The 16,069-nt window shown below is 55.0% G+C and overlaps 1 protein-coding gene and 1 long non-coding RNA gene across 4 annotated transcripts; both read left to right on the forward strand.

Annotated features, from left to right (window-relative positions):
* Positions 1 to 1,129: 1,129 nt before the first annotated feature.
* Positions 1,130 to 10,100, forward strand: PUS1 (pseudouridine synthase 1). 3 transcript variants are annotated; one of them, XM_019748765.3, is made up of 6 exons: positions 1,130 to 1,254; positions 1,853 to 2,084; positions 3,814 to 3,951; positions 4,827 to 4,929; positions 7,624 to 8,315; positions 9,804 to 10,100. In XM_019748765.3, the coding sequence occupies exons 2-6, from the start codon at positions 1,863 to 1,865 to the stop codon at positions 9,840 to 9,842; spliced, it is 1,194 nt and encodes a 397-aa protein (XP_019604324.1). In that variant the 5' UTR covers positions 1,130 to 1,254; positions 1,853 to 1,862; the 3' UTR covers positions 9,843 to 10,100. The 3 variants fall into 3 exon arrangements, with proteins under 3 accessions (XP_019604324.1, XP_019604325.1, XP_019604322.2); XM_019748766.3 differs by having other exon boundaries at positions 1,244 to 1,378; XM_019748763.3 differs by lacking the exon at positions 1,130 to 1,254 and adding an exon at positions 1,385 to 1,622.
* Positions 10,101 to 13,866: 3,766 nt separating this feature from the next.
* Positions 13,867 to 15,931, forward strand: LOC141569139 (uncharacterized). Its single transcript, XR_012492555.2, has 2 exons — positions 13,867 to 14,479; positions 14,582 to 15,931. It is a non-coding gene; the product is annotated as an uncharacterized LOC141569139 (long non-coding RNA).
* The last annotated feature ends 138 nt before the right edge of the window (positions 15,932 to 16,069 follow it).

A 16,069-nucleotide genomic window follows, 5' to 3' on the forward strand; every position in this document is an offset into this window, starting at 1 on the left:
TAATACTCCACTGTCTGGATGCACCACAGTTTACTTATCCCTCACCTACTGAAGGACGTCTTGGGGCTTCCAAGTGTTAGCAGTTATGAATACAGCTGCTGTAAATGTCCCCACAGGAGCCTGCTGCTAAGGGTTGGGCCCAGGAGTCCTGGGCTTGGGGGTGTAGTGACCATGCAGGACAACCTCAAAGTCCCCTGCCCGTTCACAGCGTGCCCAGGCCCCTGCGGGCCCCTCAGCCAGGAAGGCTGGGCTCTGGCACCTGCCTCACCTCAAACTTTGGCCCCCTTGGTGCTTGTCCCAACCCCACAGGCCTCAGTTTACCCTCCATACACTGGAGATGCAACCAAGATCACCTGCTGTAACTGGTGGGGTTGAGGAGCAAGCAGGTGTGGAGGTGCTCTGTGTGAAAGTGGGGTGCTCTGTGAAGGTGGGGTGCTGTGTACAGGTAGGGGTAGGGGTGCTCTGTGTGAAAGTGGCCAGGTGCTTGCTAATGCTGCTCACAGGTGATCTTGACTGTCCTCACCCCTGGAACCGGGAGGTGGCTCTTTCTTCCCTTCCGCAGAGGGGAGGGTTGTGGGGGGGGGGGGGGTCATTTAGTACAAGTGAGCTCTTTTTCCACCAGGCCTAACTTGTGAGCTATAGGAGACGTGTCAGCACCCACGAGCCCACTTTCTGCCTCTAGATTTGCCTTTTCTGAACATTTCACACACATGGAATCACACGGCATGTGGCTTTTGCATCTGCTTCTTCCACTGGGCATCCCGTTTGCGAGTTCGCCCACCTCGCAGGCGGCGTCAGCGTTTCTGACTCGTCTTTTGCATGGCATTTATTACTTTATGACGCACTGTTGTGTGACTGCTCGGCGTTGTTCTCCGTCTCGGTAGAGGTGAATGCGTTAACAGGTGTAACCCTGACAGAGCCTAGGAAGCATTACAGTTAGGACAATTTGTTTTCGCTAAGGAGTCGTGCGCAGCCGCATTCACCGCAGTCTCTAACCAGCCGGGCGTCTGCGGCGGGGAAGCCTCGCTCCGCCCTAAGCTCCGCCCAAACCACGCCTTAAATGCGGCCGGTCTCGCCCCGCGACAGGCCCCGCCCCCCGTCCAGCGCAGCCCCAGCCCCCGGCCAACCCCGCCCCGCCCCCACTCCAAGCCCCGCCCCGCCCGGACGTTTGTCCGCGCCCGGCCGCCGTCCGGCGGTGGAGCTCCGCTTCCGTCTGCGCCCACGTGGTCCGGCTGGGGTTCTGTCCATTGCGTCGTGAGTGGGGCCCGGTGGGGACGTGTCCCTCTGGTCCCCGCGTGGGTGGCCGGGGTCTCGCCGACTCCCGAGGGGAAGCCGGCCGGGCGAGGCGGGAGGAGGAGGGGGCCTGGGGAAGTCAGAGGTCAGCCTGGGGGTCAGGAGACGTCAGAGCTTAGCCGCAGGCGGGGCTGGAACGTGGCGGGTCCCGGGGCGGTCCGGGGTCCGGAGGGCTCGGGCCGGGGCGTCCCGGAGAGGTCAGGGGTCGGGCGCGTGCCCCCCCCGCCACTCCCGCCTTGCATGGGGGTCCCCAGGCTGCTGGCGGCGGCCGGGGCCCTGTGGCGAGCCTGCCGACCGTGGACGCCGCTCCTGGGACGGCGCCTCCTCGGGTAATGACCGCGCCCTGTCCCAGCCCTGGGGTTAGCTCGCGGGCGCACGGCCGAGCCCCGAGTCCCTCAGTGCTGTCCCCGCCCAGTGTGAGGGACGCTGGAACCTGCCTCGTGCAAACCCAGGGCCGGACTCCACTCGGCGGTCAGCCCAGGGCGTGTGCCGCTCGGTTCCCGCCCCCGTCTCCCAGCTCCACAGCTTCTGTGTTGCTCACACCGCCCCGTCTTTCCAGTTTGTCCCCCATGGCCGGGAACGCGAAGTCCCCCGCTCCTGTGGTGGCCAGGCAGGAGCAGGAGAAGAAGGCGCGGTGTGGCTGGCAGGGCGGAGCCAGGGTCTGGGAGGAAAGCGAGCCGCAGACCAAAAAGCTGAAGAGCTGCGAGGTCGGGGAGCCACACAGGAAGCCGCCCAAGCGGAAGGTCGTGTTGCTCATGGCCTATTCCGGGAAGGGCTACCATGGCATGCAGGTGAGCGCCGCTGCCTTGGGGACGTGGGTGTGGCCGCCTAAGGGCCCTGGAATGATGGTTACCCGGTGAGGCCGCCTCAGGACACTGCAGAAAATCTCTATTTCCAAGTTGTCATGCGGGGCCCATCGAGGGAGGTGGAGATTCCAATTCAAACCGCTTTGACCCTGCTCCACCCACGGAGATGCTGTGCGCCGGGCTCTCCCGTGTCTCCCAAGGTGGGTAAGGGTCCAGTTCTGCTGCGGACCAGCCTTGTGGCCCTGGGCAAGTGATGGAAGCGCTTGCTGCCTCGGTTTCCCCCTCTTGAGATGCGGATCACAGCACTGATCTCTGGAGCACTGGTGCTGCGCCCTGAGCTCGGCTGCAGACTCCCAGGACAGCCGGTTGTTAGTGTCTGGCAGACCCGTGGAGGTGACTGTGGGTGAGCAGGCACCCGTTAGGATTCTCCACCCAGCCCACCAATTGGACCCTTTCTGAAAGGCAGGAGGGTGTGGGTGCCTCCAAATGCACAGACTCTTTTCTGTACCTCCTTGTAGTCGACTCTGTTTGAATGAAATCTCTGGAAGCCTGTCTCCCAGTAAAGCCATTCACTGCTGTGTACAGAGTATTTAAGTGACTGCAAGTTTAAGAAAACGGTGCCACCTAAGCTTGCCCAGTGTTACAGCTCTTACTGTGACTAGTAGTAGTAAGAAGATACTTCGTATCCTATTTTATTAAGTGTAGGCTGCACCCACGGGAAACTAAGTGCACGCCCACTGGTAGATTGGGACAGTGGTTTGGAAAACATTGCTTCCTCTGATGTAGCCCTAAGTGTTTGTAGGAAAAGACCCCTCTGCTGCTCCTTGTGGGTGACTGAATGCTATTTGGAGGGTGGTTTTGATTACATGCATCGTACTGTCTCGAAAAGTTTGAGGAAACATCCATCATCTTCTGTTTGCCTCAGTTTCCCCATTAGGGGTGGGGGTGGAGAGGGACAGCAGCTCACAGGGCTGACAGAAGAACAGATTGAGATTGCGGGTGTTGTTATCCCTGTTTGTTAATATTTGTTCCTGTCACTTGAGCCTTTGTGACTTTCTGCTGAATGAAGGGATTGGACCACGTTGCAGTGAGAAGGGCTGTAGACTTGGGGAGGGGCTTCCCCACGGTAGTGAGTCTTGGCGAAGCGCCTGCAGGCCTGTTGGAGACGCTTTCTTTGAGAGCGGTCAGGATGGTGATGTCCCTGATGTCATAGGGTCCTGTAGGCCCAGGGTTATGTTTAGGGCAAGCCGACAGGGATAGTGTGACAGATGGTTCTGGACGCAGTGGGTGTCCTTCCCTGGCATATATTAGGCCCAAGGAACCAACGGGTTTAGGAAAAGCCAGGGATGCCAAACCCAGCCCTGGCTGGCAGTGCTGAGGGAGGTCCCCCTGCCCTTGGTGCTGCAGACAGATGGGTCTCCAGCAGAAGGAGGGTGCTGGCTCAGACCCTCGGGAGGGAGGAAACAACACCCACTGTTGGCTGTTTCACCGACTGCCTGTGGTGGGGATTTCTAGAGACAGTGGGTACCCTCAGGTGACTTTCCTACTTCCCTGGGAGGGGGGTGAACTGCAGGGTCTCCCCGTGGCCACAGGTGCAGTCCCTGTGCCATGGGTGTGGGCACACCGCGCCTGCCCCTACCTGGAGCAGCCTGGGCCCCGGCCCCGACATGTGGGTAGTGACTGAGTGAGAACCCACGTGCTCTCTCTTCTTCAGAGGAACGTTGGATCCTCGCAGTTTAAGACCATTGAAGACGACCTGGTGTCCGCCCTGGTCCGGGCAGGCTGCATTCCCGAAAATCACGGCGAGGACATGAAGAAGATGTCGTTCCAGCGGTGCGCCCGCACAGACAAGGTGGGGACCTGTGCCCGCAGGCCTGTCCCTCCGTGTCACTGTCCTCGGCTGCCCTGTCCCTCCCTGTCACCGTCCTCTGACCTCGTCCCCTCCGTGTCACCGTCCTCTGACCTCGTCCCCTCCGTGTCACCGTCCTCCCTCCGCTGCCCTGTTCCTCCATGTCACTGTCCTCTGACTTCGTCCCCTCCTTGTCACCATCCTCCTGCTGCCCTGTCCCTCTGTGTCACCGTCCTCTGACCTTGTCCCCTCCGTATCACTGTCCTCCGGCTGCCCTGTTCCTCCGTGTAACTGTCCTCCTGCTGCCCTGTCCCTCCGTGTCAGTGTCCTCTGACCTTGTCCCCTTCATGTCACCATCCTTCGTCTGAATGCACTGTCCTTCCATGTCACTGTCCTCCTGCTGCCCTGTCTCTCCATCTCAGCATCCTCTGCCCTTGTCCCTTGCATCTCAGCGTCCTCTGACTGCCCTCGTTCCCTCCATCTCAGGATCACAACGGTTATGACCTAGATGGGTCACCTCTTCTTGCTCTGCCTCACAGTTTCATCCTCTTAGCTGCATTTTTTATTTTCCCAAGTCACTGAGAGTCATTTGAGGTGGGACTCCACTTGTCATCTGCATGATGTCATGCATTTGTCCCCTAGTTTGTGTTTTGCTAGGCATACCATTTGAGAAGGCCCGCGGTGCGGTGCTCACCCTCTTGGTACACAGAGCTTTATTCTTGTCCTTGGTTGTGCCCTTCAGATGCATTTCCAAACAGAACTCCTCCATGAAAAGACGTAACGTGTGGTGGTCCTTCTGTTCAAGAGACCGCCTCACAGAGTGTGCTGCTCACAGAGCAGGGCTCAGTTGCCCTTCCCGCCCTGTGCTTCCTTTGCAGGGCGTGTCCGCAGCCGGCCAGGTTGTGTCCCTGAAGGTAAGGCTCATTGACGACATTTTAGCAAAGATCAACAGCCACCTTCCTTCTCACATCCGGATACTGGGTAAGCCTTGCATGCTGGTGCTACACCTAGTGGCTCATCTTGCAGAAAGACTCAAAATTTCTTTCACCAAACTTCTTGGGTGTGGAGTTAAGAAAACAGAGTTGTCTTAGCAGTTGGTAGAGTGGCTGTGAGTCGGCATTCCCGCCTCCCTCGCAAGGGACAGCCTAGGAAAGTCCTGAAATTGGAGCTCCTTGATGTTACACGTGCCTTATTTTAACGAAACACTGGATATGAAAGTCCAGGTTTGATCAATTTAAAACGGTCAATTATTCCATTTTATAACAGGCCTAGTAACTAGGATTTTTACATCTGATTTTTAAAAAAAGAATGTAGTCTGACCCTCTCTGCCTATTCAGTGGTGCGTCTGTGCCATTTATGTTTAGTGTGGTATTGGGATGGCTGCTGCAGACCGTGCCATGTTTTTCTTTGTCCCTCCTGTTCTTTGTTCCCCATCTCTTTCTGCCTTCTTTGGATTAATTGATACTTTTTATAATTGCATTTGGTTATCTATCACCTTGGTTGCCTTGTTAGCTGTAACTCGCTATGGATTTTAGTGATTGCTTTGGGGTTTAAAGCAAGGGTTGGCGAACTTTTCTGTAGACAGCCAGATAGTGAAATATTTGGGGCTTTGTGGACACATAGCTTATGATCTCTGTTGCATATTCTTCTTGTTTTTTCTTTTTTAACCACCCTTCAGTGTCAACTCATGGACTGAATAAAAACGGCCAGGGTTTTGGCCATTGCTTGCTAGTCCTGGGTTCAGGCACCCATCTCTAACCACCATCTACTTCAAGTGAAGTCACACCGGTTTGTGTGGAGTCTAAAAGTTACAACAGCGTAGTCCTGTCTCTCCCCTCTCAGCTTTGTGCTGTCCTGGGTGTGTATTTTACAAACCCCACACTAACTACCTTGTTAGTATTTTTCTTTAAGCAGCCATTTACCAGTTCCTAAACTACTTCTTAAAGCTGAAGTAGAATTGGTGTATAATAAACCACATGTTTAAGTATACAGTTAGGACTTTTGTGCACGTGTACAGCTGGGAAACCATCCCAATTGAGACAGTGATCCTGTCACCTGCAGGACATGGCACCTCCCCATCCCTCCTCCTCATTCCTCCAATGACCACTGATCTGCTTGCTGTCACTGTGGATTAGTGTGTATTTGTAGGGTTTGATATAAACGGAATCATACAGCATGTACTCTTTTTGTCGGGTTTCCTCCACGGAGCCCAGTGAAAGACGCCTGCGTGGAGCTGTGCATCCAGTCTGTTCCTTTTTATCGCTGTGTGCTCCCCCATTACACGGGCAGCCACCACTGGCTTACCCCTTTACCTGCTGAGGGGCCTGTCGGTGTTTCCAGCTTGGGCCTACTGCAGGGAAACATGCTGGAATGCCTGGCTGTAGGTCGTCAGCAGGATTCTTAACGGGAAGCCACTAACCCTCGTTGCTGGTCCCCTTGCCCACTTTGAGTTCATTTCTGGTGTAACAGGGTTATTTTCATTATCCTGTGGTCTTTCTGTGCTGTGGGAGGGTAACTCCCTCCTTTCTAACCCCCCCGAGAATCAAGTCCCCTCACATGCCGTTCCTGTCCATGGGAGTATTCTGGTGTCTTCCACAGACCTCTCCCAGTTCTGCTGAGGAACACCACATCCCACACACGAGTGCTTAAGGAATTGGCACTGCTTCTGCCGTGCCCAGTGACATGGCTGTCTGCCAGCACTTTCCATCAGTCCTGAACAACTGATGTCACGGGCACCACAGACTTGTGATGCACAGAGTTGATGAGACTGAAACTTTAACCCAAGACAAAAAAATAAAATGAAAATTATCCCAAACCAAACATGGTACTGGAGACACAGGGACAGGGCACAGCATAGCTGCTGCCTTGAGCCAGTGGTGCTGTGCCCACCACGCTGGCGTCCTGGTGCCCATCGTGTGCCTGAGCAAGACATGCATGACTCCCCCTGGAGGGGCACGGCCCCAGTCGGCCCTCCTACACAGGCCACCGAGTGGGGCTCTGAGTCACACTCCCTCCTAACCTGGTGGACCTCTGGTAGGTGGTGCCTACGGGTCTCGGCGTGAGGAAACTGTCATCCCGCTAACAGTTCCCGGTGTTCTTCCAGAGGTTTTCTATACAAATACAGGCATGCACATACGTTTCTGTTTTTCTCACAACAGTGAAATACTTACTGAGCATGAACGGATACATTGTGCTGAAGGCACTGGGCGTCTCGGAGGAGACCCGGCCTCAGCTCCCGCAGACCTGCTTCCTGGTCTGTTTCATCCTACGACTGTTCTAGAATATATTTGATCATTTTCCTGTTGCTGGACTTCTTGTTTCCTTTCTGTTTCCTGCTGTTACACATGCTGCTACCTCTACCCGTATCTGCAGAACTTCCAACCGTAGGCTTGGGTCAGATTCACGCTGGCGCATGGGGGCGTCTAGTCCCTCCGCCGGGCTCAGCTGCAGCGAGGTTTGCGCGGGGCGGGGCAAACGCAGGCCCCGCCCTTTCGGCCTCCCGGGTTCTTAACAAACGTGGGTTCTGCTGTGTTGGGCCGTCTTGCTCCGAGATGGAGGTTTAGGGTTTAGCGCGTGCAGCCAGCTCGTGTCAAGCACCGTGCGTGGGCTGAGATGCCTGGCCTCTGGCTGGTCCCGGCGCTTGTCTGAACCCTCTGTTGGCTCCTCCTCCCCCAGGACTGAAGCGGGTCACAGGTGGCTTCAACTCCAAGAAAAAGTGTGATGGCAGGACCTACTTCTACATGCTACCCACGTTTGCTTTTGCGCACAGAGACCATGACGTGCAGGACGAGACCTACCGGCTGAGCGCCGAGACGCTGCAGCAGGTCAACCAGCTGCTGGCTCGCTACAAGGGCACCCACAACTTCCACAACTTCACCTCGCAGAAGTGCCCCTGGGAGCCCAGCGCCCAGCGCTACATCCTGGACATGTTCTGCGAGGCGCCCTTCGAGCGGGATGCCATGGAGTTCGCGGTGATAAAGGTGAAGGGGCAGAGCTTCATGACGCACCAGATCAGGAAGATGGTGGGCCTGGTGGTGGCCATCGTCAAGGGCTATGCCCCCGAGGACGTGCTGGAGCGCAGCTGGGGGGAGGCGAAGGTGGACGTGCCCAAGGCGCCCGGGCTCGGCCTGGTCCTGGAGCGCGTGCACTTTGAGAGGTACAATCGGCGCTACGGCAGCGACGGGCTGCACGAGCCGCTGGACTGGGCGCAGGAGGAAGCGGAGGTCACTGCCTTCAAGGAGCAGCACATCTACCCTACGATCGTCAACACTGAGCGCCATGAGAGGTCCATGGCCCAGTGGCTGAGCACCCTGCCCATGCATGACTTCAGTGCCACTGCCCAGGCTGCAGCCGGTCCCGGTGCCAAGGTGGGGCTGGGGGCTGGGGCTGAGGGGCTATGGGGCTGGGGGCTGGCCCAGGGCCTTCTAGGAGCTTAGCTAAGCACTTACCTATATGTCGTCTGTGGCTATGCTGCTAACCCCACTACGTGCTGGTGTCATTGTACCTGATGTATAGATGAGCAGGCTGAGGCACAGAGAGGTACATGACTCCCCCAAGGTCACACAGCAGTGGAGAGGAATAGGACTAGGGTGTTGGACCACGTGGCCGCTAACCCCAAATGCTGCCTCCCACTTGCTCCCTACTCCCCTTCGTGACCCTGGGCGAGGGACACCCTAGGTGGCTGGTCTTTTCGTTTGCGACATGGAAGTGACTGTAGGGCCTCCTTGGGCTGACACTGCTTGTCAGTTAGCACATGTCTGTTAACCCCATTCCAGCACGTGGGGTCCCATGAGGAGAGGTGGCTGGAATGCTCAGTGCCAGGCGTCCTTGCCCTCCTGGGCTGTGCTGAATCCCGTGTCACAGCGGGGTCCTGGTCAGGTGGCTCTGCTCACAAGCGTGTGGCCAGGCTAGCTGTAGGACCTACTAGGGACCCGGCTCCAAGTGTGACTCATTCATGGGTTCACTGCCAGCCGAATTTTAGAGGAACGTGCAGGATTTGAGGCACTGGAGCTAAAAGCAATCTGAAGTTGAAATTTTACTTCTGCAATCTTGACCTGGGAAGCTGGGAGATGTCCCCAAGGCCCACATGCTCTCATGCTGGGCAGAGGGTGCTCAGAGGGTGACATCCCCACCAGGAGCTCTGGGAGGCGTCTGCCCATTGTCTGGGTATCTGAGGGGACACTTCTGCACACCTGGGGTTGTGAGCTCGTGCGTGCAGGTGTGAGACCGGCAGGCGTGTAGGTCGAATGGTGAGCGGCCGCCAGCAGCAGGGAGATGACCAGAGTGGGTGGAGACCAAAACGGGGCTTTTGTTCTGGCTGAAGGGCCCACTGCAGCTCAGCACCAGCCAGTGGTGGCCGCATTGGAGGGGGGGCCCAGTGTGGTCAGAGCTTACGTTTTTTCAAGAGAAACGCGTTCCAGAATTTGATGTGTGGATGGTTACTAATTTTCCCAAGCACTGAGGCCAGATGTAGCCCGTGTGCAGGCTGGACCTGAGGTTTGAGTCCCACTAATGGCGGCTGCTGACCACTTGCCATCCCACTCCCTGCTGAGGGGCCTGCACTGTCCAGCTTTGGGGGAGCCCAATTTTATGTCTCCCTGGGATTTGGAGGAGCCCTGTAAAGACCCCCTTTTATCCCCAGCTTCTGGATTGCCCCATTCAAGTCAGGTTCTTGAGCCAGTTGAGAGAGAGACAAGGCGTCAGGCCGAGAAGAAATGCCTTCATCCCCGACGGGGTGGGCTTGGAGCGCGGCTCAAAAGCGTGTGGCCAGGCACCACTGAGCCCGGCCACGACAGCCCCCTGCATGCCTGGGAAGCGTGCTCCCCACAGCTGTTTCATCCGCTGTGCCTCTGCAGGTCCCCAGCCCCCAGGAAGGGGACGGACACAGCGACTGAGGCGGGGCCCCGTGGAGCATCTTGGCCGTGGCTGCGACTTGTGTGCCCGGAGCCGGCACTGCTCCGAGCCCGGAGAGCCCGGAGAGCCGAGATGTGGCCTCGTTACCTCAGGACCTGAGACCCACGTCATTCTGTTTCCCTCACAGGGAGAACCTGCTGCAATCTGTTTTCAGATCAGCGTGAACTCTGTCCACCTCAGCGTATAAAGACACTATTTTTTAAAGAAACACTTTTCTTATTAAATCAGTACAGACTTTGCTTAGTCATTCCTCCTTTTACCTGTGCCTTCATCTTGCCCGTGTTTCTTTCTTTGAGAGCTGAAAGGAGCGCTGTGTGCTGTGTTGGGACAGACCCAGCCCTGGGAGCCTTGGTGAATGGTGATCCGTGGGACGCGTGCCCTGTGGCTCGGGACTGAGGCTCTTGTCGGGACTTGCCCTCAGGCCATCAGGATGGGGCTTGGCTGTGTGTAGTAAAGCCCGACGTGGTACGGACAAGGCCGGCATGGCAGGGGGCCGGCATGGTGGTCCCCGAGGCCTGGGAGGGCTCCTTTTCTCTGTCCATCTGGCCCTCTTCAGCACCTGGTCTTCATCCTGGCCACATCCACCAGCACTGTCCACGTTTCAGGTGGCAGGACTGAGGGCTCAGGAAGGGGCATGGTGTCAAAAATGTCCCATAGTGAGCTCTCCGGGAAGACACACCAGCAGCTTCTTTCCCTCATTGGCCAGAGGCATGTTACGTGGTCATCACTAGCTGCTTGGGAGGCTGGGAAATGCTGTTTATGAAGTGGCGCAGCTTTGTGTAGAACAGAGTGACCTCTTAGCAAAGAAGAGGGCATTGGGCAGTTGGAAAGTCTGCAGAAGGCACGAGAGGGTTTCAGGTGGGGAAGTGGGGAGTGTGTGCACGTGGGCTGTGAGCATGCATATGTGTGCAGACCCGTGTGTACATGATGTGAGCACCCTGAGTGTGTGGTGCATCATGCATGTGCATACCTGTGTGTATGATGTGTGCATGTGTGATGCGTGTGCATACCCATATGAGTGTATCTGATGTGAGTGCATGGGTACATGTGTGCATGTGTGATGTGTGCACATATGTGTACAATGGGGTTGGACACATAACCTTCAAAGGACTGTGTGTGACGGACAGATGGGTTAGGTGAGGAGACAATTTAGGAGACTGGTGGTGACCTGAGGAGGAGACGTGGGGAGAGGAGTGAGGGGTGCATATTGGGCAGAGGACAGTAGGACTGAGCTGTGGGGGAACGGGCTGGGGAAGGACGGGAGTTAAGGCTGACGTGGGCTTTGGGTTTGAGGAATTGATGGCTGGAGCCATTGACACGGGGCGATCGGGAAAGGGATGGGTTTGGAGGAGAGAGATTGGAGATTGTTTTTAAATATGTTAATTTTACCTGTGATAGGGCTTTTTAAGTCACTTCCGGGGGCAGGAAGTAGCCTAATAACTGCTGGGAATGAGGGGTTTTCCCCGTGCAAGGCTACATGGTCTTGGCTTGAGCGCCAGTCCAGCCACTGGACTAAACAGCTCCCAGTTGGGACTCCAGGCAATTAATGGGTGACCCATTTAAATCACCTTGGAGGACCCATGGGTACGTGACATTGTAAAATAGTATATGTACTTGGAAAAATGATCAGAGCACAAAAAAGGCGTTGCCTTCCTGCCCTAATTCCCAGGATGTCTCAGAGGCTTAGCTTTTCCAGAGAGCTCTGTGCACGAGGGAGCACATGGGACCCTTCTCTTCATGTGGATGGTGGCTTACACTACACATTTAGCTGGTGCCTTTCTCAGCGTAGCAAGTCTTTGTGATCCAGATCTGCATTGTTTTCACCGGTGGCCCTTGTGTAGGTGGTCCACACCACCCAGCCTGCTGGTGGACAAAGTGACCATCCCTACTCATCCTCGCTGAAACGTGTGAGTATTCCTAGATGCAGAAACGGGGGTCTGATGGGTTGTTTTTTTTGCTTTTTTCCCCCCTTTCTTCCGCCTCCCCCTACTCCAGTTCAAGCCATAGTTTCTCAGTCTAGTTGTGTAGGACAGCTCCCTGGCCCATGCCGGTGTTATGAGCCTTGTGCTTCCCTCCCCTCCCCCTGCCGTTGAGGCAGTCGGTCACAGGTCGTCGGCTCACAGCAGCTCACAGCAGCTCTTGCCGGCTGCCAGCCACTCACGGCAGCACACAGTAGTCCACAGCAGCACACAGCAGCTCACGCTGGCTGCCAGCCACTCACGCTGGCTGCTCTTGGAAGCACACAGTAGCCCACGACAGCACACGCCAACCTATGGCTGCTCAAGGCAGCCCAGCTCCAGGGAGAGCTGTTGTTCACAATCTTAGCTGTAGAGGGCGCAGCTCACTGGTCCATGTGGGAAGCGAACTGGTGGCCTTTGGTGTTAGGAGCACAGCACTCCAATCGCCTGAGCCACCGGGCCAACCCTCTGATGGGTTTCTAATGGCCACCTAATTCTGACAGCTCTTGCCCTCCACAGAGGTTGTTCAAATTGGGTCCCTGTCAATATCATGACAGTGCCTGTCCCCCCACGCTCCAGAATACCAGGGGAGCAAGCCTGCTCTTGGGGACAGCCTTTTCCTGGGTCACGAGCTCCGTCCCTGAGTGTGGAAGCCCACAGGAAGTTAGGGTGAGGGGGTCGCATCGTCAGGGTCTCCATTGTCAGCATCTGGCTGATTGAAACACAAATCAGCAGTATCTCCCCAGGATGCAGGGGGCACGCAGAGCCTGATCTGGCACCCCCTTCCCCTACCCAGCCTCCCAGCTGCCCTGGCAGACTCCCACGTTGGCCAGCCTGGAAACAGTGGGGAAACCATTAGAGCAGTTTTCATATGAAACTGCAGTTAGAGACAGTCTGAGGAAAAATGTCCCGGTCTGGTTCTGAAAACAAAACACTCTGTGTTTTTAGTTGGGCAGATGTGTTCTCCAGGAAATTTGGGGCTTACAAATTGTTGCAGGAGGGCTGAAGGGCTTGGTTTTCGACTGGGCCTCCTGGAATGACTGCCAGAAAAATACAGAACTGACCCACCAAGGCACCTCCTGTTTCTTATGCTGTCAGGGAGGTGGGAAGACCCAGAGCCCCCACACATGGCCCCAACACCTGAACCTGTGTGACAAGCTGCCCGGAGCTGTCGCCCAGGGTGAGGGGTTCAGGTCAAGAAGCTCCAACTGATGGGCACCCAACACGGGACCTCCCTCCCAAGAAAGACGTGTCAGTCTTGCAGGGGCGGCAAGTATAGCCGGGGTGGCAGGCAGGGGCAGCCACTTCCAGGCGGGCACAAATGCAGCAGGCAGCCAGGGCCTGTCTCAGCTGGAACTCTGACCACAAGGGAGTCTGGCAGATGTGGCTTTTACCTTCCCAACCTCACCTCGTAGGAGGGTGGAATGCAAGGTGAAGGAGCCAACCCACATCCAGGCCGTTCAATGAGAGCGAGAACGTTCTTTTAAAAATGGGGCTGTAACAACAGGTTCATTCAAGATGTGTCACAGACCTGAGTATGACAGCCAAAACTATCGAGCCTGTGGTAAGCAGATTTCTTAGGATGCAAAAAGAACTAAACAAATGAAAACGTGGATAAATTGCTTTTCATGAAAAATTCTGAGACTTGGGCTGGCCCAGTGGCTCAGGCGGTTGGAGCTCCATGCTCCTAACTCCGAAGGCTGCCAGTTCGATTCCCACATGGGCCAGTGGGCTCTCAACCACAAGGTTGCCAGTTCAATTCCTCGAGTCCCACAAGGGATGGTGGGCTGCGCCCCCTGCAACTAAGATTGAACACGGCACCTTGAGCTGAGCTGCCGCTGAGCTCCCGGATGGCTCAGTTGGTTGGAGCGCGTCCTCTCAACCACAAGGTTGCCAGTTCGACTCCCACAAGGGATGGTGGGCTGCACCCCCTGCAACTAGAAAACGGCAACTGGACCTGGAGCTGAGCTGCGCCCTCCATAACTAAGATTGAAAGGACAACAACTTGACTTGGAAAAAGAAAAAGGCCTGGAAGTACACACTGTTCCCCAATAAAGTCCTGTTCCCCTTCCCCAATAAAATCTTAAAAAAAAAAAAAAAAAAATCTGAGACTTGCTGGGGTTATCACTTTGTGAGGTGTGTAAATGTCTAATCATTGTGCTGTTTTGTAAACTAGTAATAAGAATTAAAAGCTTCTCATCCAAACAGCCAACCCAAAGAATTTACCAAACCGATCATTTAACTTTCATAAACTCAGTACTCTAAGTGTAGGAATTAAATAGGACATCACAGGTAGGGATTTGCAGTAATGTTTTTTCAGTCAAACGAGGACGGGAAACGCCCGTTTTAGTGGTGATTCGCAGCGTCGCCACTGGGGGGCAGCACCCTCCGTGACTGTGCGCGGCGGCAGAGGCCGGCAGGTGTCACCACCGCCATCCCTAACTCCTTTCTTCTCTTCCAGCCGCTGCATCCTGGCCCATCCTTAGACTCCACCGTCCAACACCTCAAGGCCTCTATGCCTCCTTGAAATTGTTACCCTGGCACGGCGAAGTCCCCAGCCGTTGTTTCGCCCAAACGCCGGCCTTCTGTGAGCTCGCGCCTGAGTTGGAAGAGAAAACCACACGCTCGTTCCCATCGGTGCTGTGCGGCTTCACATCCAGGTACCACCAGTCCCGCCGCCCCCGGGGTCCCACTGCTGCCTTCCCACGGCACTACCCCAGCTTGTGCACCCTTGCTATTTCAAATCGCTCCATCTTTGCCAGCGGGGCTGCACCCCCACCTTATGAGTGAACAGAAGCCATGAGACGGAACCCCGGCTCCCTGAGTCCTGTGCCAAGCCCGTACTCACTCCGCCTCCCTCCTGACGTTGCAGTGGGAGAGGCCACGTTCCCGCCAACACGAATGCCTCAGCCGCCCATCACCACTCCCCGCCTGCTCAGAGCTCCCCCTAATTGTGCCATCTTACCGCTAACATCTCTGCCGCCTTACCTACCAGCGCTGACAAAGGAGCACTCCTCTTAGCCAGGTCATTTCATCCCCTTCCGACTGCCCCTCTTGCGTCTCCCCTTTATAGCCACGTTTTCTTTTTAAAAATTTCAGTGCGTTTGACATCAGAGATGGCATTTGCACCTTGATTTTGCTGAGTTGATCACTTTAGCCTGTTTTTTAAAATGAACTTTTGAGACGTAATTCACATACCATAAAACTCATCCTTTCCAAGTGAACAATTCAGTGTGTAGTAAATTCACAAACCTGTGCAACCATCATCACTGCCTAATTGCACATTTCATCAGCCCCAAAAGGACACCCCTCTTCCAGATGCAGTCACACTTCCCATCCCCTCCCCCCAAACCCTGGAAACCACTTATCTACTTTCCATCTCTACGGATTTGCCTATTGTGGACATTTCCTTTAAGTGGAATCATACCGTATGTGTCCTTTTGTGTCTGGCTTCTTTCACTTAGCATGTTCTCAAGGTTCATCTATGTTGTATGTCAGTATTTCACACCCCACCTTTTTATGGAGGTGAATAACTTGGCCGAATTTTGCCATTCATTGTTTGATGGGTATTTGGGTTGTTTCCATTTCTTGGCTATTATGAATTGTGCTGCTAAGAATATTTGTTGAGTATGCGTTTTTGTTTGGATATGTTTTTAATTCTCTTGGGTATACACTTAGAATTCCTGGATCATATATTAACTCTATGTTTAACTTTTTGAGGAATTGCCAAACTGTTTTCCAAAGTGTCTGCATCATTTAAAATTCCTGGGGCCGGCCCAATGGCTCAGGCAGTTGGAGCGCCGTGTTCCTAACGCCAAAGGCTGCCTGCTCGACTCCCACATGGGCCAGTGCCAGATGGCTCAGTTGGCTGGAGCACTGGCTCTCAACCACAAGGTTGCCAGTTCGACTCCTCAAGTCCTGCAAGGGATGGTGGGATGCACCCCCTGCGACTAACAATGGCAACTGGATGTGGAGCTGAGCTGCGCCCTCCACAACTAAGATTGAAAGGACAACTTGACTTGGAAAAAGTTCTGGAACTACACACTGTTCTCCAATAAAGTCCTGTTCCCCTTTCCCAAAATAAAAAAATAAAAATAAAAAATTGAAATTCCCACCAGCAGTGTATGAGGGTTCTGACTTTTCCGCAGCCTTGCCAACACTTGTTATCTGACTTTTTGATTCTAACCATCCTAGTGCATTAAGTGGTACCTCATTGTGGTTTTGCTTGGTATTTCCGATTCCTGATGAGG

Source organism: Rhinolophus sinicus, chromosome 9 (assembly GCF_057876585.1).
Source record: "Rhinolophus sinicus isolate RSI-liver-muscle chromosome 9, RSI-T2T, whole genome shotgun sequence".
In the NCBI taxonomy this organism is placed as follows: Eukaryota; Metazoa; Chordata; class Mammalia; order Chiroptera; family Rhinolophidae; genus Rhinolophus; species Rhinolophus sinicus.

Bases quoted from the DNA above. Each gene is read 5' to 3' on its own strand.
- PUS1 (XM_019748763.3), top strand. From the start codon at position 1,534: ATGGGGGTCCCCAGGCTGCTGGCGGCGGCCGGGGCCCTGTGGCGAGCC. The intron at 2,085-3,813 runs GTGAGCGCCGCT...TCTCTTCTTCAG, and splicing joins AGGGCTACCATGGCATGCAG to AGGAACGTTGGATCCTCGCA. The intron at 4,930-7,623 runs GTAAGCCTTGCA...CTCCTCCCCCAG, and splicing joins TTCTCACATCCGGATACTGG to GACTGAAGCGGGTCACAGGT.